The 26,865-nt window shown below is 41.7% G+C and overlaps 1 protein-coding gene and 1 non-coding gene across 8 annotated transcripts in view; one reads left to right on the top strand and one right to left on the bottom strand.

Moving 5' to 3' along the window:
- Nucleotides 1-5,501: 5,501 nt before the first annotated feature.
- On the top strand, nt 5,502-5,586 carry TRNAR-UCG (transfer RNA arginine (anticodon UCG)). Its single transcript has one exon. It is a non-coding gene; the product is annotated as a tRNA-Arg (tRNA).
- A 1,986-nt stretch (nt 5,587-7,572) lies between these two features.
- LOC132689373 (integrin alpha-M) overlaps nt 7,573-26,865 on the bottom strand; it is a 43,374-nt gene continuing 24,081 nt past the window's right edge. For 3 of the 7 annotated variants that reach the window (XM_060649074.3, XM_060649077.3, XM_060649071.3), the window contains 18 exons: nt 20,663-20,803; nt 20,361-20,573; nt 16,144-16,274; nt 15,886-16,049; nt 13,608-13,762; nt 13,379-13,510; nt 12,793-12,866; nt 12,435-12,576; nt 12,221-12,343; nt 11,597-11,676; nt 11,250-11,333; nt 10,828-10,903; nt 10,150-10,257; nt 9,881-9,964; nt 9,634-9,747; nt 9,446-9,547; nt 9,110-9,220; nt 7,573-8,685 (listed from right to left, as the gene is read on the bottom strand). In XM_060649074.3, the coding sequence (XP_060505057.2) occupies nt 8,617-8,685; nt 9,110-9,220; nt 9,446-9,547; nt 9,634-9,747; nt 9,881-9,964; nt 10,150-10,257; nt 10,828-10,903; nt 11,250-11,333; nt 11,597-11,676; nt 12,221-12,343; nt 12,435-12,576; nt 12,793-12,866; nt 13,379-13,510; nt 13,608-13,762; nt 15,886-16,049; nt 16,144-16,274; nt 20,361-20,573; nt 20,663-20,803 (2,103 nt within the window). In that variant the 3' untranslated portion in view covers nt 7,573-8,616. The remainder of the gene's footprint in view (nt 8,686-9,109; nt 9,221-9,445; nt 9,548-9,633; nt 9,748-9,880; nt 9,965-10,149; nt 10,258-10,827; nt 10,904-11,249; nt 11,334-11,596; nt 11,677-12,220; nt 12,344-12,434; nt 12,577-12,792; nt 12,867-13,378; nt 13,511-13,607; nt 13,763-15,885; nt 16,050-16,143; nt 16,275-20,360; nt 20,574-20,662; nt 20,804-26,865) is intronic. The other 4 variants (XM_060649075.3, XM_060649073.3, XM_060649072.3 and 1 more) reach the window with 3 other exon arrangements.

Here is a 26,865-nt window from a genome sequence, read left to right on the forward strand (position 1 = left end):
GGCTCCATAATGCTGCCTCAATTCCCAGCCTTAGATTCAACTCACAAAGATGAGCAGGAAAAGCTGGGCTGGAGTCCAAGCTATAGGAAGCCTTGACTGACCTTGGGCAAGTTAACATAACCTCACTAATCATCAGTATCCTCTTCTGCAAAATAGGAACAATAATATCCACCTCAATGGGCAGGTGTGAAGAATTTAATGAGAACTGAATTGACTTTCAGGGCAGGACTTCTCCAGCCCTGTCTGAGCTAGAGTCTGGTCAGCACACCCCTCAAAATACGATGGAAAATAGCGTGAACAATGGGCTGATTACACCTGAACTGTAACACATAAATCAAGATGCTCTTAAATCAGAAAACACAGTGGCTTTCTGCCTACTCCACTCTGTGACTCAAAAAAAATTCTAAATGAAAAAGTAAGTGCAAGAAAGGTATTCAAAGTTCTGGTTTTCCTTCCAATATTTTGATGTTTCTTTGTATTTGTCAATTACAAATATTATATCCTTTTCAAAAAATTTTTTCCATCATTTTTTTGGTGCCTTGACTTTAATAGAGGCTCAAGCACAGCAGCTGTGCTGCACATGGGAGGGGCTGGGCTGGAGATGCTTGTGGGAATTAGGGGAGGGAGAATTCCAGAGAACAGAGGTAAGGCTGGGTCATCAGGCTTAGCTTCTGTATCTTACTCTTGGCTTGGTAGCAAGATTATTCTCTTTTTTTTATATTAAATACAATTTATTGTCAAATTGGTTTCCATACAACACCCAATAACAAGATCATTCTCAACAGGCAAATATATATATGGAAGAACATGGCAATCAATGCATTCAATTCATGTTTACTCAGAGGGGCCTTGGAACTTCAATGGGCAACAAGAGATGGGGGCAGATAAGGAGACCCATTTCAGCAGTTGTTCAAAGTCTGTGCCAAAATGGTAATGCCCACAGAGAAACTGGAAAGGAGATCATTGTGGTTTATTTGTTTGTTTGTTTGTTTGTTTGTTTTTTAATTGTAGTAGCTGGACCAGAGGATTGAGAAAATAAATGAAGACCAACAAAATGTCTGTTGATAGGCAAAGGCTATTTATTCAGAGCTTGCTCTAGCAAGAAATTCAGCCACCATCACTTGCATTTTGACAAATACCCAAAGGCAAGGGAGGAAGAGAGGCTAGGCTTTATGGTATAAAAAAGGAAGTTTTCAGGTGTGCCCTGACTGGAGGCTGTTGGCCCAGGGAAGCTGGAGGTGGATTAACTGGAAGTAGAACATCTTTTGATTGGTTAGGGGAGCATATTTGGCTTTTCCTGGTTGGGCCTAAGTTGGATACAGCAACAAAAATTAGGGAAGCTGTCAGTTATTAATCAAGCCCTGGTCATTTTGAGCCAATTATTACAGGGGTTATTGTTTGGCTTCCTGGACCAGTTGCTAAAGGTCTGACTTCCTACAAGTCTGACTTACAGGTGGCAAACCAGCTTCTTGGGCTGTTTATTATAGTTACTGGATGGGTTTCTTGGGCTGATTGCTACAGATTATGGGTCAGAGCTCTGTTTCTATGTATAGTCTATCCATTATCCATTCATTCTCTCAAGATTTAGAAAATGTGAAGTAGTTACATATAGCCAGATACTATATGGTCCTGAAGAAATGCATTGTGCTGTAGGGAAACAGACTTTTGAGAGCTCTGTCTTCTGGTGGAGGGAACAAGAACAGGAAGCCAGGAAAACCAAGATCATTCATTCATTCATTCATTTATTCACCAAACACATATATTCAGCAATTGTCTGCTCTGTGTTCCAGATATTGTCATAGGGGTTCCTGCACTCCAGGAATGTACAGTGTCCAGGAATAAAAAAACAGGTTACTGACAGCATATGAGAGGTGAAGCTTCTCTTGGCTAGGCATTCAGGAGGATCTGGAGGAAGTGACATTCAAGCTGAGACAAGAGTCAAGTGAAGGAGGAAAGGAAGTGAGTTCTGGGCAAAGAATAAAGCATGGACAAAGACTGGGAAGTGAGAAAGAACGAAGGGGGAACAGATACATCCTGACCTGTCCTCAACAGGTCGTGTTTAGGCTTGACATCCCAATGCAATTATTATTCACACTTCCTTTCACTTTCAAAAGGGTCCTGACTGGTCACGCTAGATATGGTGCATTTGAGAAATATGAGGTTGAGAGGGAAGGGAGCAGAAGGTGAGCTACAGAGGTAGGCAGTGACCAGATCACATAGGGCTTCAAGATCACCTTTAATCCAATGGACCCTAACCTCAGAGCAGGAGCGCTATATGGAGTGAACTGGAAAGCCATGTCCTGCCTGTTTATGGTGGCTCTACCTAGCTGCAGCCTCATGTTGTCTCACTCCCATTTTTCAATAAAAGCCATAAATTTGGGTTTCTCTAAGAAATCTGCCAATTTTAAAATGTCATCAACTCAGGGCAACTCAGTGGCTCAGTTGGTTAAGCGGCTGACTTCAGTTCAGGTCATGATCTTGCAGTCTGTGGGTTCCAGCCCCGCGTTGGGCTCTGTGCTGACAGCTCAGAGCCTGGAGTCTGCTTCCAATTCTGTGTATCTCTCTCTCTCTCTCTCTCTCTCTGCCCCTCCCCAGCTTGCTCTCTGTCTCTCTCTCAAAAATAATAAACATTAAAAAATTTTAATAATAACATGTCAGTAACTAATCAAAAACAAATAAACAAACAAAACTATGTAGGCTAACTAAAACCTGAGGACTATTACTCAGCCACCAAAAAGAATGAAATCTTGCCATTTACAATAACATGAATGGAGCTAGAGTGTATTTTGCTAAGCAAAATAAGTCAGTCAGAGAAAGACAAATACCTTATGATTACACCCATGTGTAGAATTTGAACAACAAAACAGATAAACATAGGGGAAGGAAATGAAAGAAAGAAAGAAAGAAAGAAAGAAAGAAAGAAAGAAAGATGGAAACCATTTCAGACTATTAACTATAGAAAACAAACTGAGGGCTGCTGGAGGGAAGGTGGGCAGGGAATGGGCTAGATGGGTCATGGGTATTAAGGAGGGCACTTGTTGGCATGAGCACTAGGTGTTATATATAAGTGATGAATCACTAGATTCTACTCCTGAAATCAATATTACTATATGTTAAATAACTAGAATTTAAATAAAAATTTGAAACAAACAAGAATAAATAAGCTGTAAGTGAGTAAAAGCAATAGATTTTTTTAAAGGCTCTGAACTTTCCCTGGGGAGGGGAAATTCACACCATCAGGACACACATCTCTGGTAATCTCTCAAGACAGAGAAGGGAGAAATACCTTCCAAGTACCTTTCTCATGCATTTACAGGTGAAACAGGATAATTAATTTCTCTATGAGGTCATTTAGCCAGCAGGAAGGACCCCACCTTTGTGATCTCAGAGGTTGGGGATAAATCCTGGAGACCAACCCAAGTGGGCTCATCAGGAAGGTCCCACAGATGAAGAAAGTATTACTGATGCCTGTGACCAGCCTGAGAATGGATAGAGTGGAACATTCTCCAGCCCTCCCCCCCATTTTAGGTGCCAGTCATATCATAAGTCCTGACAAGAAGGAGGGGACTGAAATGCTAGAAACTGGGGTTTCTATCAGAATTTACCACAAGTTTAGTTTCTTTGACCAAGTAGGTAAAAACTCTTGAGAAGGTAATGTTATTAGTTACAATACAGGGACAACTGCTGTGTCGAAGACTCAAAATACCAGTGCCTTAAAGAAGATTTCTCTTTCTTATAACAATATGAGATTATGGAGTCCATGGATAACATAGTGGTTCTACAGAGTTAGAACCCAAACTCTGTCTCACTTTGGCATTCTTAAACGTTGCCCTTGTCAGCAAAGTCTAAAATGGTGAATGACACTCACACTTCAGTTGGTAAAAAGATGGTAAGGAGAAAAGAGGTACACTTCTTCTCTCAGAAGACCAGACTCCAAAGTTGTTCACTCACCCTACTCATGTCCCATTAGCCAGAAAATAGCCACATGGCCATGATAGCTGTATAGGAAACTGGGAAACGTGCTCTTTAACTGGGTGGCCATATTAGTTATCCATTGTGGCATAATAAACCATTCCAAAGCAGAGTGGATTATTTCCCTCAGTTCTGGGCAGTTCTTTTGTTGGACTTGCCAGTGGCTGCAGTCATCAGATTCCAGGACTGGGCTGGAAGAGTCACAATGGCCTCGGGCATGCAGTTGTGCTAGCTATCAGCTGGGAGCCTTAGTCATCTCTTCCATATGGCTGCTCATTCTCCAATGAGCTAGATGGGTATCAGCATGGTGGTGTGAGGGTGGGAGCAGAAGCTGTAGTGCTTCTCATGGCCTAGGCTCTGGAACTCCAACACATCCCTTAAGCCACCACATTCTATTGGTCAAAGTAAGCCACAAGACCAGCCCAAATTCCAGGGAATTTGTCCCTCCACTTGATGGGAAGAGCACAATGTCCCAGTGCAAAGGAGTGGGATACAAAGAGGCACAATTCACTGGAGATTATAATTCTAACAATATTCCATGGTGGCCCAGATAAGAACCCTATTACTAAGTAAGAAAAAGAGGGCAGAGACTGAAGGGATTTATTTATTCTGAATCAAGGGACCCCAAAAAGTAAAATCAAAGGCAGACTTTCCTGGTTTGGCTGCTTATCATGAGAGATTTATGGCCCTGTTTATTTTTTTTTTTTTAATATATGAAATTTACTGTCAAATTGGTTTCCATACAATACCCAGTGCTCATCCCAAAAGGTGCCCTCCTCAATACCCATCACCCACCCTGCCCTCCCTCCCACCCTGCCCTCCCTCCCACCCCCCATCAACCCTCAGTTTGTTCTCAGTTTTTAACAGTCTCTAATGCTTTGGCTCTCTCCCACTCTAACCTCTTTTTTTTTTTTTTTTCCTTCCCCTCCCCCATGGGTTTCTGTTATGTTTCTCAGGATCCACATAAGAGTGAAACCATATGGTATCTGTCTTTCTCTGTATGGCTTATTTCACTTAGCATCACACTCTCCAGTTCCATCCATGTTGCTACAAAAGGCCATATTTCATTTTTTCTCATTGCCACGTAGTATTCCATTGTGTATATAAACCACAATTTCTTTATCCATTCATCAGTTGATGGACATTTAGGCTCTTTCCATAATTTGGCTATTGTTGAGAGTTATGGCCCTGTTTATTAATAACATTATGGTCATGTTAAGAGAATTTTTCACTGGAAATTATTTCTTTTCCAACCCATCATAAAACTCCTATCTGGCTGAATTCGACACAAGCTTCCGATTCAATGATGCCAATGTGGACTCTGAGCCCACAAGACCTTAGCTGCTCATCCAAGAGCAGGTCCCTGCAGATACAGAGGCCCTCTTTCCTGGGGCAGTTAAGGACTTCTGCAGATATTAAGGTCATTTATCTTTTAACTTAGGAAAAAAACATTTTTAATGGATTTTAAAGTCAGAGAGAAAATTGTGTGGAATCATCTAAATGTGTATCTAAATCATCTAAATCGGGGCGCCTGGGTGGCTCAGTCGGTTGAGCGTCCGACTTCGGCTCAGGTCACGATCTCGCGGTCCGCGGGTTCGAGCCCCGCTTCGGGCTCTGGGCTGATGGCTCAGAGACTGGAGCCTGCTTCAGATTCTGTGTTTCCCTCTCTCTCTGCCCCTCCCCCGTTCATGCTGTGTCTCTCTCTGTCTGAAAAATAAATAAACGTTAAAAAAAATTAAAAAAAATAAATAAATCATCTAAATGTGTATGTGGAATCATCTGACATGTTTACACATGTATCCTGGCACCCCCAGGATACAAAGGGCCATTGTCTCATTAGTCACTCTTTGATGACATCATATTGCACTTTGAATAAAATTAGAACTCCTCCACTCTGGCTTACAAAGTGCATCTGCCCAAGCTCTTGCCCACTCTCCAGCCCCATCTATGCTGTCCCCTGACTGGAACACTTCTGCCCCTACTTGATTCAGATGTTGCCTACTCTGGGGTCTCTTCCCAAACCTTCCCAAACAGGAAGATCCCTTCCCTCTTCCTATCACATCTGGAACAGACTTCCATCTGAGCAATGATTTTCTTGCATTTCTGTTAATCTAAACCATGATTTTCTTGTATTTTGATGAGCCCCATGAAATTGTCATTTTTCTCAACATGTTGGCACTTTCATATGGCTCACCTAATATTATTATAACAGCTAAATAAAAGTCACTCTCCTGACACTTAACTTGTACCTGCTGCATACCCATTCCTGACTGCCCCTGCTGCACACCCATTCCTCAAAAATCATCAGGACAGTAAAGGAGGAAAGCTTTGGAACCAGACAGACCAGATTTGAATCCCAGATCCATTCTAGTCCTATCTGTAATGACCTCAGGCCACTAGTGTGATCTCTCCAAGCCTCAGTTTTCTCATAAGTGAAATTCAGGTATATTAAATAGCAATGTTATTAACTAGCAAGTGGTGGCTACTTAGCAGGACTAGTGTGAGAATTAGGATACATGCTGAAGCCAGAGTTGTGGCTACTGCACTGACAAAGGTATGGGAGATGGGCACTGGGAGGAGGGAAGGCTACCTAGAAACAGCTATCAAAACTTTACCTGCACACACCCTTGGTAGCAAGTGCTGTTGGTGCCCTGCCCAGATCCCTGTGGACCTTGCCAGGGGAGCATAGCCTCATCAGTCAGACTTCCAACTAGCAGCACCTGTTATCTCTTTCTCTGACCACCAGAGCCCACTCTGTCCTCATTCAGGACAGGCCAGAAGTGCCAGAGAATTAATGACTCCCTTCCCCACCAAGAGCAGACCTCAGCCAATAACTGCAGAATTGGTGGACAGTTCTCTTGAACAACACAGGTTTGAATTGCACAGGTCCACTTTTATGTGGATTTTTTCCAATGAAGATACATATAGTACTGTAAATGTATTTTCTCTTCATTATGATTTTCTTTTTCTTAAATTTTTTTTTAATCTTTATTTTAAATAGGCTCCATGCCCAACATGGAACTTGGACTCATGACCCTAAGGTCAGGAGTATCATGCTCTACAGATTGAGCCAGCCAGGCACCCCTTCCTTGTGATTTTCTTAATAACATTTTCTTTTCTCTAGCTTATTTTATTATAAGAATACATAAAATAATACAATATAATACATACAATATGTAAATTATGTGTTGGCTATTTATGTTATGTCAGTAAGACTTAGTAATTAAGTTTTTGGGGAGTCAAAAGTCATACATGGATTTTCAACTGTGTGAGGGGTCAGTGCCCCTAACCTCCGCGTTGTTCAAAGGTCAACTATACATATTTCATCTCTTTCTGTCTTCAAGTGGGACAATGTTGAGGTGTGCATTCTACACTGTCTCCCAGAAATCCCAGTAGGGTTATGCTCCAAGGGTTCAGAGTGGTCCCTCTTGAAAATGGATGACTTTCCTGAATGACTTTCCTTCCCAGCTCACATCCCTCCCCTATTTCTTGGGGCCACTGTTAAATAAACTTCTTTCACTCAAACTCTTATCTTGAGTTTGTTTCTGGGAGAACCCAAACTTCTGAGAATATACCCTATAAATTATCTTTACACATATGCAAAAATTACATATATTCAATTTATTAATTCATCATTGTTTGTAGTTGCGAGAGGTTGGAAATAATATACCGAAAAGAAACTGGTTAAATACATCATGATCTTTCCATACAATGGGATACTACACAGCTGTATAAAAGAATGAAAAAAAAATACTTTATGTCTTGATATAAAACATCTAAGCCATATTGATGAATAAAGCAAGATGCAAAACAGTATAAATAACACCTATTACCATTTGTGTAAAAAAGCTTGTGTGTGTGTGTCTGCATATGCTTAAAATCTTTGTGAAGAAGACCCCAAAACACATAACCTTATAACCCCTTAGGAAGGACTTGAATGGCTAGGGGGACCAGGATGGAAGGGAAAATTTTCATCATTCATGCTTGGACAACTTTTGATTTTTGTTCTGTCGATGGGTTTACCCTTCCAAAAAATAAAAGTAATATTAAAATAATAAGTAAATGCATACATAAAAGGAGGTGCACCATTGCTCATTGGACCTTATGTAGCTCTAGTATGGAATGGAATGAGTGGACAGGCTCCTGGTGGCTAATCAGATCCTGGCTCCATCACAGCTCCTCCATGTGGTCTTGATCCAGCTGCAAAGCATCCTGCAGATATGTGTCCTCACCCATGAAAGAAGGTCTTGCTTCCTTCAGCAGGAACAGGATCTGTTACATTTCCCTTTATCTTCACCCACAAAATCTGCCATCACTTCTGTCCAGAGGAAGGCCCAATGGCACCTTCATCCATACACAAAGAAGCCTAAGCAATTCTCTTCTGCCTGAGAGGTTGTACTGACGGCACTCATCCCCATGCAAAAGACATCTGAGTCACACACAAAACTCATGCACATGCTTGCACACACACTTGCACAAACACACACACACATGAATGGAAACCCAAGCAGTTCTTTTTCGACTGAGATGTTACCACCCCACTCTCCTAATAGCGGAGTCTGCCCAACAGCCTGGGGACCTGCATGCTGGTCTAACCAGAATCCTACTTGCTGCAGGAGAGGCCACTCAATGGGGAAGGAGCTGTTACTGGGGCTGGGCATTGGGACCAGCTTCACTCATCATGTCCTTGTACTGCCGTTTGAAGAAGCCAAGCTGTGGAGGCAAAGACAGAGGAGTAAGGGCCACCAAAGTCAGGGAAGTGGTGAAGGCCATGCAGAACAGGAGGGGAGACCTAGGGGCCAGGAGGCACAAAGAATAATGTGACAGAGTATAAAGAGACCTGGGGAAAGTGGGGCAGAGAAAGAGATGGCTTTGATGTTAGAGTCAGGAAAGTGAAAATAAATAAAACATACAAGGAGAAGGATTAATCCTTACATAGTGGTCATTCTGTACCCGGGACCATTCTAAGTACACTACATATATATTAACCCAATTACCTTCACAAAGTAGTATTTATATTCTCATTTCATAGCTGAAGAAACTGAGACTCTGTGACTTGGTGTGAGTTGAACCCAATAATGAGCTGCTGAGTAAGAAGCAGTGAGGATAGAGGAGAGCAAACAGGAAGAGGGGATACCTTGTACAGTCCAGCGGTGATGAGGGCCAGAAGCACCAGCCCCCCCACTGAGCTGCCCACTATAAGTGGTACAGGGTTGTGCACTTCATTTGGCTCCACTTTGGTTTCTATCTGTAGCAGGGGGAGGGAGGGTACATCAGGGGAACCCCAAATTTCTAGGGGTTCCCCAGTCAGACCTTCTGCTCCCACTTAACCCAATGACTGGCCCCTCCCTCTGCCCTCACTCCTCCTCCCACTCCTCCTCCTCTGTCTCTTTCTAGCTCTTTACCCAGAGATCTCCACAAGCCCAGCCTCAATTCCTACCTCCAATAGTCCCTCTGTGCCAAAGATAGATACCTGGGCCCTCAGAAATGTCTCTTGTCCTGGAAGCAGGGCAAACTTCGAATCATCATACAAGACCTCTGCCGTGGTCACAACCTGAAGGTAGTTTGCTGAAGTCTACAGGAGAGAGTAGATTGAATCTGGACCCATGGGCCCTCTGAAATATCGTGTCCATGCCCAGCTGAGTCCTGTCCCTCACATACCTTGATATACCAGTCAAATGAGAGTTTGCCTTGGAGGGTAATGTTGACTTTTTCCTGGATGCTGAAGGATGAGATGTCACACTGGATTCTCTGGCAGACAGCAATGGAGCAGTTCTGGGGAAGGGAAGAAAGGGGAGAAGTGACTAAAGAAACTGGATGCGAAAATGCTCATGCACCCAGCCCACTCAGTTGACAGATGATATTGAGCATCAACAAGGGGACAGTGCTGGGTCTGGCTTATTCTTACCACCACTGGGGCCCTCTTAAGCTCTGCCATGAAGTCAGAGAGAGGGGGAGACTTCTCCGTGGTGTTGCATGTTCTGGAGAGGTTCTGAGGAAAAGAGACACCATGAGAATAGAGAGAAATGAGGGCTTGTGAATCCAGACTTAAGGAGGCTGAAATGGCCTAAGTCCAGGAAAAGGTCAAAGTGCCTCCAAAATAAAACAGAGATTTTAGGAAAGACCAGGGCTATGGAGGGAGGAGTTAGGACACTTCTCAAGCCCAGCTAGGCTTACCTGGGAAAGGGTGACCTGGAGGTTGTCCCACACAGCCACCTGGTTCAGCTTGATAGGCACCCAGAAGACCACACTGATGGGGAGGCTCCTCTGTCCCAAGTTGTTGACCTGCACAGTGGGAAGAAGGCAGTGGACTTCAGAGCTCTGGCCTTTCCACTTACACCAGCAACTAGAATCAGCCTTCCCACTCCTGACACCCCAGTACACTTAAATAAGGCCTCACAGACCCAAGCAGCCTGCCTCTTGATGCTTTCTGGGATGCAGTAAATTGTAGCACTTAAACACACATTCAAGACCCAGATAGGTTGGTAATAAGTGGTGTCTCTTCCACTTACTAGTGGAGACACTTTGGCCATGTTCTGTTAACTTCTCTGAGCCTCAGTTTCTCCATCTGTGAACTGGAGATAATGATAGTGCCTCCTTCAAAGACTCATTGTAAGGATAAAATGAGGTGTGTGTGTGTGTGTGTGTGTGTGTGCGCGCGCGCGCGCGTATGTGTGTGCGTGTGTGTGTGTGTGTGTGTGTGTGTGTGTGGTTCTGTGTGTATAGGGTGAAAGTAAACTTGGAACAGAGCCCAGAACATAGTAGGCACCTGAGGCATGTATCCCATCATTATTTCCCATTATTGCATTCCCAGCACATTGATTTCCCTCCCTGTCATCCTTCTCAGCTCCCCACCTCATACTGGTGCTTTATAATGTGGCTGGTCTTCTCTGAGGCTATGAAGTTGAGATATTTGGTGGAGACTTCATGGCTGATGGGAGAAAGAAGAAAGTACAGGAGGTGTCAGGACATCAGAGGTGTCCTGAGAAGGAGTCTTGGACTAAGTATGTAAGGGAGTGAACAAGTACATGGGTAATGCTGTCCTGAGAAGGTGCCAGTGGGGCGGTAAGCAGGGGGGATGTGTGTCAGACACACAGGATGTGCTAGCTTGGGTTACACACACACATATGCACACAGGCACAAATACACCCCCAGGCACATATAACCTAGACACATATACACAGGCACTCATGTGCATAGACTCACACACACAAATACACAATGGGTCATGTCCAGCATAATGGTAAAGGCAGAGCTAAAGCCCTAGAAGCCAGCACCTGGTGACCACCACGAAGACAGTGTATTTCACAGGCAACTCCAGCTGGAATTCGGTTTTGTTGGTCTTAGTTGTGTTGTTCTCACTAAAGGGAAACAGAGAGCTTTCCTGTGTATATTTCCACTAAATTATAATCTCTGTAACGGCAGGAACCACAGCTGTCTTGTCCATCACTGTCTCACCAGCACTGGGCACAATGCCTGGCACATGGTGAGTGCTCAGTTGGTATTTATTGAATGAATGAATAAATAACTGACTAAGCTGAGGAGAGAACCAGTGGGGAGAGGGCAGTGGTCCATCCTGGGCAGGGGGTTGGGGGCTCAAAGGGGTAAGATAGGCACAGCACACCTGGTCACATTGGCCTTGAGTAGTAGTCTGTTTCCAAAGAAAGCATCAGATTCCACACCAAATGTGATATTAAAGGTGATCTGGAGTTAGAGAGAGGAGAGATAGTGAAAAGAATAGAAGAAACAACTTAAATGTCTATCAACTAAAGAATGGATAAATAAAATGTGGTGCTTCCATACAACAGGATATTATGCAACAGTAAAAAGAAATAAAATATTGATAGATGCTGCAAATATACATGATCCTTGAAAACATGACTACATACAATATAATCCCATTTATATGAAGTGTCCAGAATAGGTGAACCTAGAGACAGAAAATACATTAGTGGTTGCCTAGAGCTTGGAGAAATGAGAGGACTAGAGTTGATGGCTGAGGAGAGCAGCGTCTTTTCTCGAGGTAATAAAATATTCTAAAATTGATCATGGTGATGAATATGTAACTCTGTGAACATACTAAAAAGCCACCCAATTGTCTGCTTGAAATAGGTAAATTGTATGGTATATGAATTGTATCTCAGTAAAGCTATTTTTCAAAACAAAAAAGGAGCCTCTACTTTTAAAAAATAAGAAAAGCATTCAGAAAAAGGCAAAAGAGAAAGGGAGAGGGGGACAGCAGCCCGACCTCTGAGTAGTTTGGGAAGATGGGGTGGCTTATGTTGCAGCTGCTATTCTTCAAAGCCTCTGGCCCATTGGTGGAGTCTTCAGACTCACAAGTCAGGCGCCATGGTCGCTGTGAGCGCTGCTTCTGGAAGGCAAGGGAGACAAAGATGGTGATGTGAACCAGAACCTGTGGGGACAAGGAAAGCAAAGTCAGAGCCTGAGAAGGATTTGACTACCTGGGTCACTGACTTCCTCCTATAGGACAGGCCAGGTGGGTAGAAGAAGGTAACTTGAGTCCTGTAGGAGTCCTCGCCCTGGTTTCTCACAGTCACTGTCACATTCAGGTCTCGGGGACCACCCACCACCAGGGTATCCAGACTGTGGAAAGAACAAGCCAGGCCGTGAGACGCTGAGGCCCTCCATGTGGCAAGTCTACTCTGGTGGCACAGACTCTTGGAGAGAGAAGACAGTGGATGGGGCAACCACACAAACACCTCCAAAGCAGCTGCTCTGTTCCAGGCTCCCTCAGAGGCCAGAACAGAGCACCAGGTTGTGGTGCAGATTTTCAGGTAGCAGTGAGGAAAAGAAACTCACCCCATAAAAGTGAAGGTGATGCTGAGGTCATCATGGCAAATGTTGTCACTGCCACAATTCTGCTCAAAAGGAAACTACAAAAAAAAAATAAAGTATGATGAAAGAAAAGGAAAGAATAAAATGAAACAATAAAATATTGAGCTAGAGTGTATTATGCTAAGTAAAATAGGTCAATCAGAGAAAGACAAATACCATATGATTTCACTTATATGTGGAACTTAAAAAAAACAGATGAGCATATGGGAAGGGGATGGGGAGAGAAGAGAGAGAAACAAATCACAAGAGAATCTTAATGACAGAGAATAAACTGAGGGTTGATGGAGGGAAGTGAGTGGGAGATGGACTAGAAGGGTCATGGGTATTAAGGAGGGAACTTGTTGTGATGAGCACTGGATGTTGTATGTAAGTGATGAATCACTCAATTCTACTCCTGAAACCAATATTGCACTGTATGTTAACTAAAATTTAATTCAAAATAAAATAAAATATTGAAATAAAATTATGTGAAATGAAATAAAATGTTCTTCAACAATCTTGGCCTCTGGTGTCTTCCATGACCCTGAAGGACCCCAACTCCAGAACTCACCAAAGCTGTGAAGAGTCTCTGAGCATCCACAGCCAGCACTGGCTGGAGGTTCCCGAATAAGGACAAGGGTTTCCCCACCAGAGAGAAGTTGAAGTGCAGGATGATGGGGTTCACTGAATCCTCTACACAATACTGAGAGATAGTAGGGGGTTTGAGGGTTTGCCCTCCTTAGATTCCCAAACCCACCCCATGCATGGAGGACCCAGGAGTGTGGCCAACCCTTGCTCACCGGTAACAGTAGCTTTAGGGTCTCACATTCTTGATTCAGCCTCAAGATTCTTGTCTGTCTGCGTGTGCTGTTCTTTGTCTCATCAAAGACAACTCGGGGATGTGGGAGAGTTGGGTCCAGAGCCAAGTCATATGTGATGTTGCTCTGAATCTCTCCTGAAGGGGCAGGGCAGCATGGTAGTGAGGATCCCAGCTTTGGAGTCAGACAAGCATGAGTTTGAGGCCCAGCTCTACTTTGGGCATGCTACCTGACCTCTTTGAGTCTCCATTCCTTATTTTTTTTTAATTTTTTTAAATTTGTATATTTATTTTGAAAGAGAGAGAGAGAACACAAGGGAGGGGCAGAGAGAGGGAGAGAGAGAATACGAAGCAGGTTCCATGCTGTCAGCACAGAGCCAGCTGGTTCGAACTCACAAACCTTGATATCATGACCTGAGCCGAAGTCAAGAGTTGGATGCTTAACCGACTAAGCCACCCAGGCACCCTGTCCATTCTTTATTTTCAAGTTGAGGAAGATAATTGTACCTTCTCAGTGGTGAAAATGAAATGAAATGAAATAGTGTCTATAAAGCATTTATCACAGTCCTGCCACACAGAAAGTACTCAAAAAATAGTAGCTGTTCTGTTACATACTAGAAAACTAAGTATATTTTTCTGGTCGCTTTTAACTTCTTTCTCTTCGTCATTGGCATTCAGTAACTTGTGCCTTGGAATGGTACAATGTATGTCATACACATTGGTATAATGTACTATGGTATGGTTTCCTTTATATTTATCTTGCTTTGTTTTGGCAGAGAATCTTGATGTCTTTCATTAGTTTAAAAAAAAATTGTTACTGGGAAACCTGGGTGGCTCAGTCAGTTAAGAGTATAACTCTTGATTTTGACTCAGGTCATGATTTCACATGAGCCCCACTTCAGGCTTACACTGACAGCTTGGAGTCTGCTTGGGATTCTCTCTCTCCTCTCTGCCTCTCCCCCTGCTTGTTCTCTCTCTCTCTCTCTCTCTCTCTCTCTCTCTCTCAAAATAAGTAAATAATTTTAAATAAAAAAAGAAAAGATTTTCCCTCTATTTTGTTGCTTCTTTCTTATTCTCTCTTCTTTCAATTTCAAATTACATGTTTATTAAATTTTTCACCATGCTCCATATGTCTTACCATTTTTTTCTGTATTTTTCATCCTCTTTTCTCTGTGTGTTAATCTAAATACTCTCAATTGATTTACCTTCCAGTTCACTAATTCTTTGTTCCACTTTGAACCTACTATCAAATCTATTTATTGAATTCTTAATTTAAGTCAGGGTATTTTTCAGTTCTATAGTTTCCATTTTACTCTATTTTATGAATTCCAGGTCTTTTCTGAAGTTCTCCATCATTTTCTCTTTTTTTCTTGAAGATATTAACTGTAGTTGTTTTTTAGATTCCTAATAACTCCAATTTCTGTATCACCTGTGGGTCTATTTCTATTGTCTATTGTTTCTCTTAGTTGCTGGTCTGAATAGACATTGTTCCAATAGAAAGACCAAGTTGCTTACCAATACCCCTCTCAAATTTCTGTTTCTCCAGCACTAGGGAGCTGAACTTCTATACAACTCTTTGGCTGCTGTCTTCTACTGAGTTTCTTAGAGTATTGATCTAGACATACATTGCTGAGGAAGTCAGCCTATGACTTGAGAGGAATTTATATGTAGGTTTCGGGGCACCTTCTACATGATTCTCTACTCTCCAACACTTTTATATTAATGTCTAGCCATGCAAGCTGCCCCAAACTGACTACTGTCTCCTCAGCCTAGTAAGATTACTGTTAGAAACCTAATTTTATTCCCTCATTTCTCTCTAGTACCATCATTACAATTCCCCCACACCCAGCACAATGCCACTCTTTCAGATTAGAGACAAGGAGAAGTCAAGTTAGTTGTGATAAAATGCCATGCCTAAATGTTTTCTGAATTTGTGTTTAGCTTCATCAACCCAACCTGCCCTTTAAATGAGTTATCTCTTGTCTTAAAAAAAAATCCTGGTTAGTTCACAGATGTGGGGCCATTGTTTCTCTGGAGAACTGAGAGAATAAAGGAGTGCCACATGCTCACTTCTGGTGAGGTTTTCTGGGCCTCTGTACCCAGTCAGGGAACTGTCTTCTCACTCCAGCCAAGCTTCGAAAAGGCTGTAGAAGCCTGTGGAAGTTTTCTCTGGACTGCCAGAAGGCTGGGAAGACTGCACTGGGCCACCCATCAATATCTCCAGTTATTTAACTCTTTCAGACTTACCTACCCAGCCTCACCTTCTCTTAGCCTGTCCCGTGTATTCTTGCGGACATGAAGGCAAACTCTAACCTCCCCAGCAGTCTGACCTTTCACCACCTTTGCACGGCACTCAAACACATTCCTTGCCACTTCTTTGGGTGTGAACTCCATGGTAACCTCAAGTCTCAGCACAGGCTGGGATCTGTAGGGACACCAGAGGACCATCAGGGGCCTTCAGACAGCAAAGCCACTCCTGAAAGGGAAGATATTTGGTGTGCTATAAAAGAATTTCTTACCTAAGCAGCAGTACATGGCCTTGGGCTCCTATAGCCAGGTCCACCAGTCCATCCATTGTGAGGTCCTGGCCCCCACTCAGTGACTGACCAAAATATTGGAGTGTGGGGGAGAGCTGGGAGCCTTCAATCCGCTGAAGGTAGAAAAGAGGAGAGAAAGGGAGTGGGAAAGAATAGGGAAGTGTGTAACTCGGTTACCCAGAGTGACCCAAGAGGACAGATTGTCTGGGTTCCACTCAAGTCTCATCTCTTATAACTTCTCAGGGAATTAGAGCAACCATTCAGCTTTAGACCACAGCCTTGAGATGATACCCAAAGTTTCCATCAATCACCTAGGTTTTCCAGGACAAAGTTTTACAGGAAAGAAATGACAGGGGCACCTGGGTGGTTTAATGTCCAACACTTGATTTTGGCTCAGGTCAAGATCTCACAGTTCGTGGGACTGAACCCCACGCCAGGCTCTGTGGTGACCATGTGGAGCCTGTTTGACATTCTCTCTCCCTCTCCCTCTGCCCCTCCCCTGCTCATGTTCTCTCTCTCTCTCTCTCTCTCTCTCTCTCTCTCTCAAAATGATGAAACATATTTAAAAAACTTTTAAAAAAAGGAAAGAAGTGACATAGCATGCTATTTGACTCACCTAATATCATTGACATGTCAAAATAATGCAAACACTGAATATCGATCTACCAAAATTCTCATATAAATGTAAGGAGTGGGGCAAAGAGGTGAAAGGGCCGAGGGGGCAAGCCCTCTGAAAGAGAGCTCACCTCTCATAGAGGGAAGTCAATGCTAAAATAAAAGTCAAGAAGCAGCAAAATAATCATCTTATTGGGGAGTATAGATAATAATTGAAAAATCTGAAATAAAGTTTCCTCAAGAGAAGGGAAAATGAAGAGGAAGTTGCAGTGTGAGTGTGGTGATTGTTATTTTTCATAATGAGATATAAGAACAATTTTTACTCTTTAATCTATGTGCAAGAATAACACTGAAAGAACAACCAAATAAAAAGAAAATTTAAAAGTGATCTTGTCATGTACTTAATGCCACTGAATTGTACACTTAAAATGGTTAAAATGAAAACTTTTATGTAATATATATTTTACCACATTTTTTACAAATTTTGTTAACTGAAAGGAAGGATGAGGAAGCATGGGATGCTGGGTATATGCTATATCTAAATCTAAATGGTGCTGACTTGGGTTCACAGATATGTGAAAATTCATCACTTAAGATTTATGTGTTTAGTGTATGTATATTATACCTCAACGTTTTTTGAGAAAAATTTATTGTATTCTGTTTGGAGGAAGTTTTGTTTTGTGATTAGCTATAAAGTAAAATTACACAGTTGGGAGATCCACAGCATATTTACTTATCCAAACACTGACCAACCTTATCCTCAATCATAAGGAAAAAAGCAAGTAAAAAAATACATACAGTAGAAAAGGATAAGATCGTAAACAGTAGAAAAGGATAAGATAATCCTTTTGGCATTTGTTTTTAATTCCTGGGTCTGTGGGGTGTGTGTGTGTGTGTGTGTGTGTGTACATATAAAGCACCCTCCCCTTACCTTTGTTTTCCTTTGCAAAGTGAGTTATGATGCAGATAAGGAGAGGGAACTAGGGTTTTCACCGTTTACTTTAGATTAATAAATTTATACAAGCATGTCAAGGTTTTATAATAAAATAAAGTAAAATCAGAGCCTTCACACTGCATTGACACAGGGAAGCAACAGGTGTCAGTGAAAAGAGGCCTAATTACAATATTCATACAATTGTGTGTAGAAAAAGGCTCCCTGGTGCAGAGAGAAGTGGGTAAGGCAGTGCTTCTTATCCCTGGCATCAACTAACAAGTGTCTTAAAAATACTGGGGCCTGCATCTCATTCTATTCCATTTATATGAAATTCTAGAATGGGCAAAACTCATTTATGGTGGAAAATAATCAGGACAGTGCTTTCCTCTGGAATGGAGTGGGGTCAGAAATTAACTGGAAAGGGGCATGAGGGAACTTTCTGGAGTGGTGATTATATTCTATATCTTGATAGGGGTGTGGGTTACACATGTGTATGCATTTATCAAAATCACTGAGTGGCAAAGGATTTGCATATTTCCTGTCTGTAAACTTTATCCTAAAAACAACAGTAAGCAAATATTGAATTCTAGTTAATGATAAACATACTGAACTATTTAGGGGCATTGCAACTTATTTTGAATTAGAATTTTAAAATTCATTAAAAATAAGATGGACAATGGCACTGGGTGGCTTAGTCAGTTAAGCATATGACTCTTGGTTTTGGCTCAGGTCATGATCTCATAATTTGTGAGTTCAAACCCCATGTCAGGCTCCACGCTGACAGCACAGAACCTGCTTGGGATTCTCTCTCTCTCTTTCTCTCTGCCCTTCTCCTGCTCATGCGAACACACTCTCTAAACAAATAAACTTTTTTTAAAAAGTAGTTTAAAACAACAAGATGGACTGATGGATGGATAGAAGTAGGATGAATAAAAGGTTTGATCTGTGATAACATAAATTTAGTCAAATGTTCATTGTAGATTCTAGGTTGTAAATATATGGGTGTTCATTGTACAATTCCTTCACTTTGTTGTGAATTTGAAATTTTTCTAAATAGTGCTGGAAAACTCTACTGATAGCTGGCACACTGCCCCAGACCAATTAAACTGGAGCTCTTATTAGCAGAGCCCAGGCATCTGTGCCTTTTAAGACCTTAAAGTAATTTTATTTTTTTACTGTTTATTTTTTTTTTGAGAGACAGAGACAGAGTATGAATGAGGGAGGGGCAGAGAGAGAGAGGGAGACACATAATCCAAAGCAGTCTCCAGGCTCTGAGCTGTCAACACACAGCCCAATGCAGGGCTTGAACCCACAAACCGTGAGATCATGATCTGAACTGAAGTCGGACACTTAGCCAACTGAGCCATCTAGGTGTCCCAAGGCCTTCAAGTAATTTTAATGCGTTCATAAGATTGAAACTCTGGTGTGAGGGATTTGGTAGAACCGATGGGGGACAGAGAGAAAAAGAACATAAGAAAAAGGTAAGGCTGGAAAAAAGTCAGAGATCCAAGGGTAGAAGACCAGATGGCCTCAGCTGGCAGTGGTGGGAGAGAACCAGACTCTGGGATCCCTCCAAACAGTGGGTTCCATCTAGCAAGAAGCAAGGAGCCATTTTAGAGAGGAAACCAGTTGTGGTGACCAAGATTTCAGGTGACCAACCATCAAGATGGACTACATAATTTGCAGGACCCAGTACCAAAAAAAAAACAAAAAACAAAAAACAAACAAAATGCAGAGCATTAACCAAGTGCAGGGCCCTTCTGTGTGGCTGTATAGGTCACAAACCCATGAAGATGTAGTCCTGTAGGGTGACCAGCTGTAGGGGTTTCCTGAGATTCAAGACTTTGAGCACTAAAACTGGGACAGATCTGAACAAACCAGGACTACTGGTCACTCTACCAAGATTGAGATTCAGAAGAAAGGAAAGCCTGCATCCCAACACTCCCAGCCAACCACTTACCACCTCTAAGCCTTAATCTCCTCATCTGTGAAGAGGAGGTGATTGTGCCCCCATGCACCTCCTATAGTTGTGGTAAGAATTTCTATGAAGTGTGTTATTATTTTTGAAGATTCTAAAAATCCAGTACTGGGAGAATTGATCTGGCAGCTCTGAGGATGCTGAATTAGAAAGGGAAAGGGGCACCTGTGTAACTCAGCCAGTTAAGTGCCCGACTTCGGTCATTATCTCACGGTTTGTGGGTTTGAGCCCTGTGTTGGGCTCTGTGCTGACGGCTCAGAGTCTAGAGCCTGCTTTGGATTCTGTGTCTCCCTCTCTATGCCCCTCCCCCCTCGCAAGAATAAATAAAACATTTAAAAATTTTTTTAAGAAAGAGACAGAGGGGCACCTGGGTGACTCAGTCGGTTGAGCGCCAGACTTCGTCTCAGGTCATGATCTCATGGTTCATGAGTTCAAGCCCAGCATGGGGCTCTATGCTGACAGTGCAGAGCCTGCTTGGGATTTTCTGTCCCCCTCTCTTTCTGCCTCTCCCCCCACTTTCACTGTCTCTCTCTCTCTCAAAAATAAATAAACGTTAAAAAAGAAAGGAAGGACACCAAGGAAGAGAGAGAGAAAGAAAGAAAGAAAGAAGAAAGAAAAGTACATATCAGCAAAGAGGCTACTGTCATGACAGGGACAGTGACCTGGCCTCACCTGGCTGTGGGAAGGGCTAATGCCCGGTCTTGAGGTTCCATGAAATAGGTAAACAGCACCCCGGTTCTCCTGCTCTCCTGGGGCCCCAATGGCCACATCTGTCAGCTTGTCTCCATTCACATCTCCCAGCGCTGTCAGGGCTGCCCCAAAGCGGCCCCAGGGGTGGCCCTGCACCCCATGGAGAACAGTCTCACACTGCCATCTAGCCCTCTGCTGAACAAAAACAGTGTCAGGTCCCAACCTGGGCAACTCCCAGCTCATGCCCAGGCCCCACCCAAGCCCAGGCCCCATCAGCTACTCACTCCCCGAGGCAAGGGGCACACAGACACCTGGCCCCCCCTTGTCGGCTCGTAGTAATGGGGGGCCCCAATAAGGATCAGGTCAGAGCTGCCATCTCTGTCCATGTCCACAGAGCAGAGGGAGGCCCCAAAGTAGGAGCCAATCTGTAAGAGACGAGTCCAGGATCACACATATATCTCTTGCCACCAAAATCAAAGTGTGAGTGTTTTCTTCCTGTGAAGAAAAATCATTTCAACCAGGGAAAGCCCTTTGGAGCAGATGTGATCTTCCATATGATTCAAATTCTCATTTGAGTGTACTGCTAGCTAGAGAAAAATATAGAGTTGATGGGCATTGGCTGAGGATTTACCCCAAATGGTGTTCCAAGGAGATGATTAATATAGCAAAGAAGAAGTTGGATTGGAAACTACACAGAAAAGCCTGGAAGAGCACACAGGATATCTTTACAATATATTATAAATCTCTGTGGGTGGGGACGGGGATAAAAAATTCAAAGTTGATTGTCCTGCTAGTAAGGAATCAACTGGCTTAGATTAAAAATAACTATTGCTACAGGATTTTTTTGCATGATATTGAGAAGTACTGTCTATCTTTTAAAATAATTTTTAAAGTATGTTCTAAAAAAATGTTTAATGTCAATATGTAAAATTCATCAACAAGATTCATCCTTTTATTCATTCATTCATTCATTCATTCAACAGCAAGTATTTGCTATTTGCTAAGCATAAGTCTGTGTGGTGGAAAAACAGTGTCCTCCAGAGCTCTCAGTACAGCAGAGTGGAGCAGAGGGAAATAGTAACAGATAAACAGGGAGGAGTATTTAGCAATTTCAAACGGGGGCAAGTTCTAGGAAGGAAAAGTGCAGAGGATGTCACACATGACTCACTGCAATCTAATTTCTGCCCCACACACAATTGAAGGAGACCTCACTAATGTCCCAATAAAGGCATTTAAGCTTTAACCTAAAGTCAATAGGATTTTTTTGTCTTTAGGTTAAGTTGATTAGGGTATAACTGGCATACAATAAAGTTCAAGCTTTTTTTTTTTTTTTAAGAGAGAGAGAACACAAGCAGGGGAGAAGGGCAGAGGAAGAGAGACAGAGAGAATCTTAACCAGGCTCCACACTCAGCGAGGAGCCCAACATGAAGCTCGACCCCACAACCCTGGGATCATGACCTGAGCTGAAATCAAGACTCTGACACTTAACCAACTGAGCTACCCAGACACCCCTATTTCAGCCTTTTTAGTATAGTTTTATAAGTTTTGAAAACACATAAAGTCATGTAACCACTACCAATGATCAAAATATAAAAGTTTCACCACTCCCAAAATATTCCCTCATACCCTGCTGTAATCAACCTCTTCCTTCAAACACCAACTCCTGGCAACCATTGCTCGATTTTCTATCCCTATAGTTTTGGCTTTTCCAGAATGTTATATACATGCCATTATATAGTATGTAACCTTTCACGTCTGGCTCCTTTCACGTATAATAAAGCATTTAAGATGCAGTCATGTTGTTCTGTCTATCAGTAGTCCATTCCTTTAAATTTCCAGTATTTCTGATATTCCATTGTATGGATGTACCACAGTTTGTTGATTCATTTTCCAGTTGAGGGACACTTGGATCGTTTCTAGTTTTTGGCAATTATGAATACCACCAGTAGAAACATTCACATACAGTTTTTCATGTATACATCTCTTTTTATTTCTCCTACATAAATACCTAAAAGTGGGATTACTAGTATGGTAACTGCATATTGAACTTTATAAGATATTGACAAACTGTTTCCAAAGTAGGCATGCCATTTTTCATTCAGATGGCAATGTTTTAGTTATTGCATACCCTTGCCAGTACTTGATATTACCAATTTATTTCCTTATGTTAATCATTCTAATAGGTATGCAGTAGTATCTCATTGTGGTTTTAATTTGCATTTCTATAATTAATGACATGAAGGATGTTTTCATGTGCTTATTTGCCATCCATGTATCTTCTTTGGTGAAGTGTCTGTTAAAATATTTAGCTTACTTTTTAATTGGATTGTTTGGCTTCTTATTGTTTCGTTTTTGAGAATCCTTTGTATATTCTGAATAGAAGTCCTTTGTCAGCTACATAATTTAAAAAAGAAGGAGGGGCGCCTGGATGGCTCAGTTGGTTAAGCATCTGACTCTTGATTTGGGCTCAGGTCATGATCTCATGTTCATGAGATCAAGCCCCATATTGGGCTCTACACTGACAATGTGGAGCCTGCTTGTAATTCCCTCTCTGTCTCTCTCTCTCTGCCTCTCCCTCACTCTCTCTCTCTCTCTCTCTCAAAATAAATAAACTTTAAAAATATGTATTAAAAAATAAAAAAGAAGGAAAATTTGCAAATATTTTCTTCCAGTCTATAGCTTACCTGTCCATTCTCTTAATAGTGTCCACAGAGCAAAACTTTTCATTTTTATGAAGTCTTATTTATCAGTTTTTCCTTTATGGATCATGCTTTTAGTGTTATAGCTAAGAACTCTTTACCTAACACAGGTCACAAAGATTTTCTCTTATGTTTTCTTCCACAACTATTGTATTTTAGACTTTATATTTTGCTCCATGGTCTATTTTTAATTAATTTTAAATTTTTTAATGTTTATTTATTTTTGATAGAGAGAGAGAGACAGAGTGTGAGTGGGGGAGGGGCAGAAAGAGGGAAACACAGAATCCAAAGCAAACTCCAGGCTCTAAGCTGTCATCACAGACCCTGATGCAGGGCTTGAACCCACAAACCACAAGGTCATGACCTGAGACGAAGTCAGACACTTAAGTGACTGAGCCACCCAGGTGCCCCTTGAATTAAGCTTAATACGATATCACATATGGGTGAGATTTTATTTTGGTTTGTTTTTTGATGTGGATGTGTGACTGTTCCACTGAAGTCTCCATTGAAATGTCTTTGTGCCTTTATTTAAAATCATTGACTATATATGCATCAGTCTATTCCAGACCTATTCTTCCCACTGACCTTTATATCTATCCTTTTGCCAATGCCACACTATCCTGATTACTGTAACTTTATAGTAAGTCTTAAAATCAGGTAGTGTATGAATTCTCCACTAAATACCTAGTGCTATTTATTTAACTTCTTTTTAAAACAGTTCTGGAAAAAAAACTGTTATGGATATTTTACTTTCTTTTATTTTCCATATAAATCTTAGAATCAGCTTGTCAATTTTACAAAATAAGTGGCTAGAATTTTGATTGGTATTGTGTTGAATGTATAGATCAGCTTGGGGAGAACTGACATCTTAACAATACTGAGTCTTCCAGTCCATGAGCACAGCATATCTCTCAATTTATTTAGGTCTTCGATTTCTCTCATTGGTGTTTCATAGCTTTTAGCATACAGAAATCATACACATTTTGTTAAATTTATATCTAAGTCTTTCATGGTCTTTTGGTGCTATTGTAAATGGTACTTTTTAATTTAAATTTCCAAATGTTGGGTTACAGCCAAGATGGCGGAAGAGCATGGAAGTTTTTTGTGTGTCTCCCATCTGTGAAGTACAGCCAGACCAACACTAAACCATCCTACATGCCTAGAAAACTGATTGGAGGATTAACACAATAATCTGCACAACCTGAACCACAGAATTCATCAGGTATGTCGTGTGGAGAGGTGAACTTAGGGAGAGAGAAGCCGGCAGCAGGCAGGGAGCCACCTTTGTGGGTGGAGAGAGGATGGAGACTGGGGCAGAGGAGAATATGGGAAAAGCACCCCTCCCCAAAAGCAGCTGGAGAGAAAGTGGAAAATTGGAAACAGCCACAGGGACTAAACTAAAAAGGGAGAAAGGAGAAAGGAGAAAGGAAAGGGTTTAAATTCCATTAAGACTGTAAACAAGAGGAGCACAAACTCTGAAACTCTGCAGCTCAATACCTGGTGGTGCTCTGGTGGGAAGGGCGAATCACCAGAAACAGAGTGGGATCCAGGAGGCTCTTGGGCCATATAGGAAAAGCGGTTCCACTGCTGGAAGGACATTTGGTGGAGAGTGTTGAAACCACCTGGTCCCAGCAGACCCCAGAAAATGGCTACATTTGCTGGTGCTGGAACAAGGTCGTTAAGAGTGAAGCCTGCTGCCAGATGTGTGTTGTAATTTTCCATAATCCCTGAAAAGTTTCTGCTACACTATCTCGTGAACTTTTTCTTGGGCAGGCTGGTACCTGGCTGCAGTCTTGGGACACCATCAGTAGCAGGTCCTAGGTGCTAGGCATTCCTAGGTGCAGCCAGCATTTGACCATTGCTCAGTGAGACCCTCCCACAGAGGGGCAGAGCAGGTCAAAGCCTCAGCCCTTCAGAAGTAAGGGGCCGGGGAAAACAGCTGCATCTGAGACAAAACTCGGGAAAGAGGTACTGCCTGGGGCTTGGTCACAGGCAGTGAAGAAGCGGGGAGTGGATGAAAGCTGAAGACAGAGGATGGTGTGCGATTGCTGATCAGAGAGAACAGAGTTCCCATACTAGAGACTGGGTAGCTGGGTTATGCCATTTTCACTGCTCCCACGCATGAGCATACGCACCTACCAATGCTGCAACAATCCACCCCAGTAGGCTAGCAGCGCCATCTAATGGAGAATGGAGATGTTACACTGAGTCCCGCCCAACTGGGCCAACCTCACTCTTCAAGAACACAAGTCTCACCGCCTGCTTAGTTTATGGACTATAAAGCGCTACATGGTCTAATTTATAGGGGAAAACAAAGTAATATCAGTCCTATTTCAATCTGTTAGTAGGTCCATCTGTTCAATTTTCTTTCTTTTTCTTTGTTTTTTCTCTTTTACACTATTCTTTTTCTTGAATAAAGAGAAAAAAATTCATTTTTATTTTCAATTTCTATTAAAAATATTTTTCTTTAATTTTTTACTATATTTTTGTTTTTATGTAAGTTTTCTCAAATTCTATTTTACTTCCATCATTTTATTTTAGTCTACTACAGTGTACTCACTTTTTCAAATTTTCAAATGATTTTTTTTCTCTTTTTTCTTTTTTGTTTCTTTTCTTTTTCTTGAATACATAAAGAGAAAATTTCATTTTCATTTTTACTTCTTATTAAAAATGTTTTTGTTTAATTTTTTCCTACTATATTCTTTACTTTTGTGTAAATTTTTTCAAATTCCATTTTACTCCCATCATCTCATTTTAGCATACTTCACTGTATTCATTTTTTCAAATTCTCAAACGATTTCCTTCCCCCTCGCTTTTTTTCTCTAATCTGTCAAACCACTGTCAACACCCAGACCAAAACACACCTAGGATCTAGCATCATTTATTAGATTTGTGTGTGTGTGTGTGTTTTAATTTTTTAATTTTAATATTTTTAACTTTCATTTTTTTTATTTTAATTTTTCTACCTCATTAATTCATTTTCTCCGTTCAAAATGACAAAATGAAGGATTTCACCCCAAAAGAAAGAGCATGAAGAAACAACAGCCAGGGATTTAACCAACACAGATACAAGCAAAATGTCTGAACTAGAATTTACAATCACGATAATAAGAATACTAGATGGAGTCAAAAATAGATTAGAATCCCTTTCTGTGGAGATAAAATGAGTAAAAAAAAAAATAGAATGAAATTAAAAATGCTATAACTGAGCTGCAATCATGGATGGATGCAGTGACGCCAAGGATGGATGAGGCAGAACAGAGAACAAGCGATACAGAAGACAAACTTACAGAGAATAATGAAGTAGAAAAAAAGAAGGAGATTAAGGCAGAAGAGTATGATTTAAGAATTAGAGAAATCAGTGACTCATTAAAAAGTAACAACATCAGAATCATAGGGGTCCTAGAAGAGGAAGAGAAAGAAAAGCGGTAGAAGGGTTATGTGAGCAAATAATAGCAGAAAACTTTCCTAACCTGGGGAAAGACACAGACATCAAAATCCAGGAAGCACAGAGGACCCTCATTAGATTCAACAAAAACCAACCATCAAAAAGCATATCATAGTCAAATTCACAAAATACTCAGGCAAGGAGAGAATCATGAAAGCATCAAGGGAAAAAAAAGTCCCTAACCTACAAGGGAAACAGATCAGGTTTGCAGCAGACCTATCCACAGAAACTTGGCAGGCCAGAAAGGAGTGGCAGGATATATTCAATGTGTTGAATCAGAAAAACATGCAGCCAAGAATTCTTTATCCAGCAAGGCTGTCATTCAAAATAGAAGGAGAGA

This window comes from Panthera onca, chromosome E3 (genome assembly GCF_046562875.1).
Source record: "Panthera onca isolate mPanOnc1 chromosome E3, mPanOnc1 haplotype 2, whole genome shotgun sequence".
In the NCBI taxonomy this organism is placed as follows: Eukaryota; Metazoa; Chordata; class Mammalia; order Carnivora; family Felidae; genus Panthera; species Panthera onca.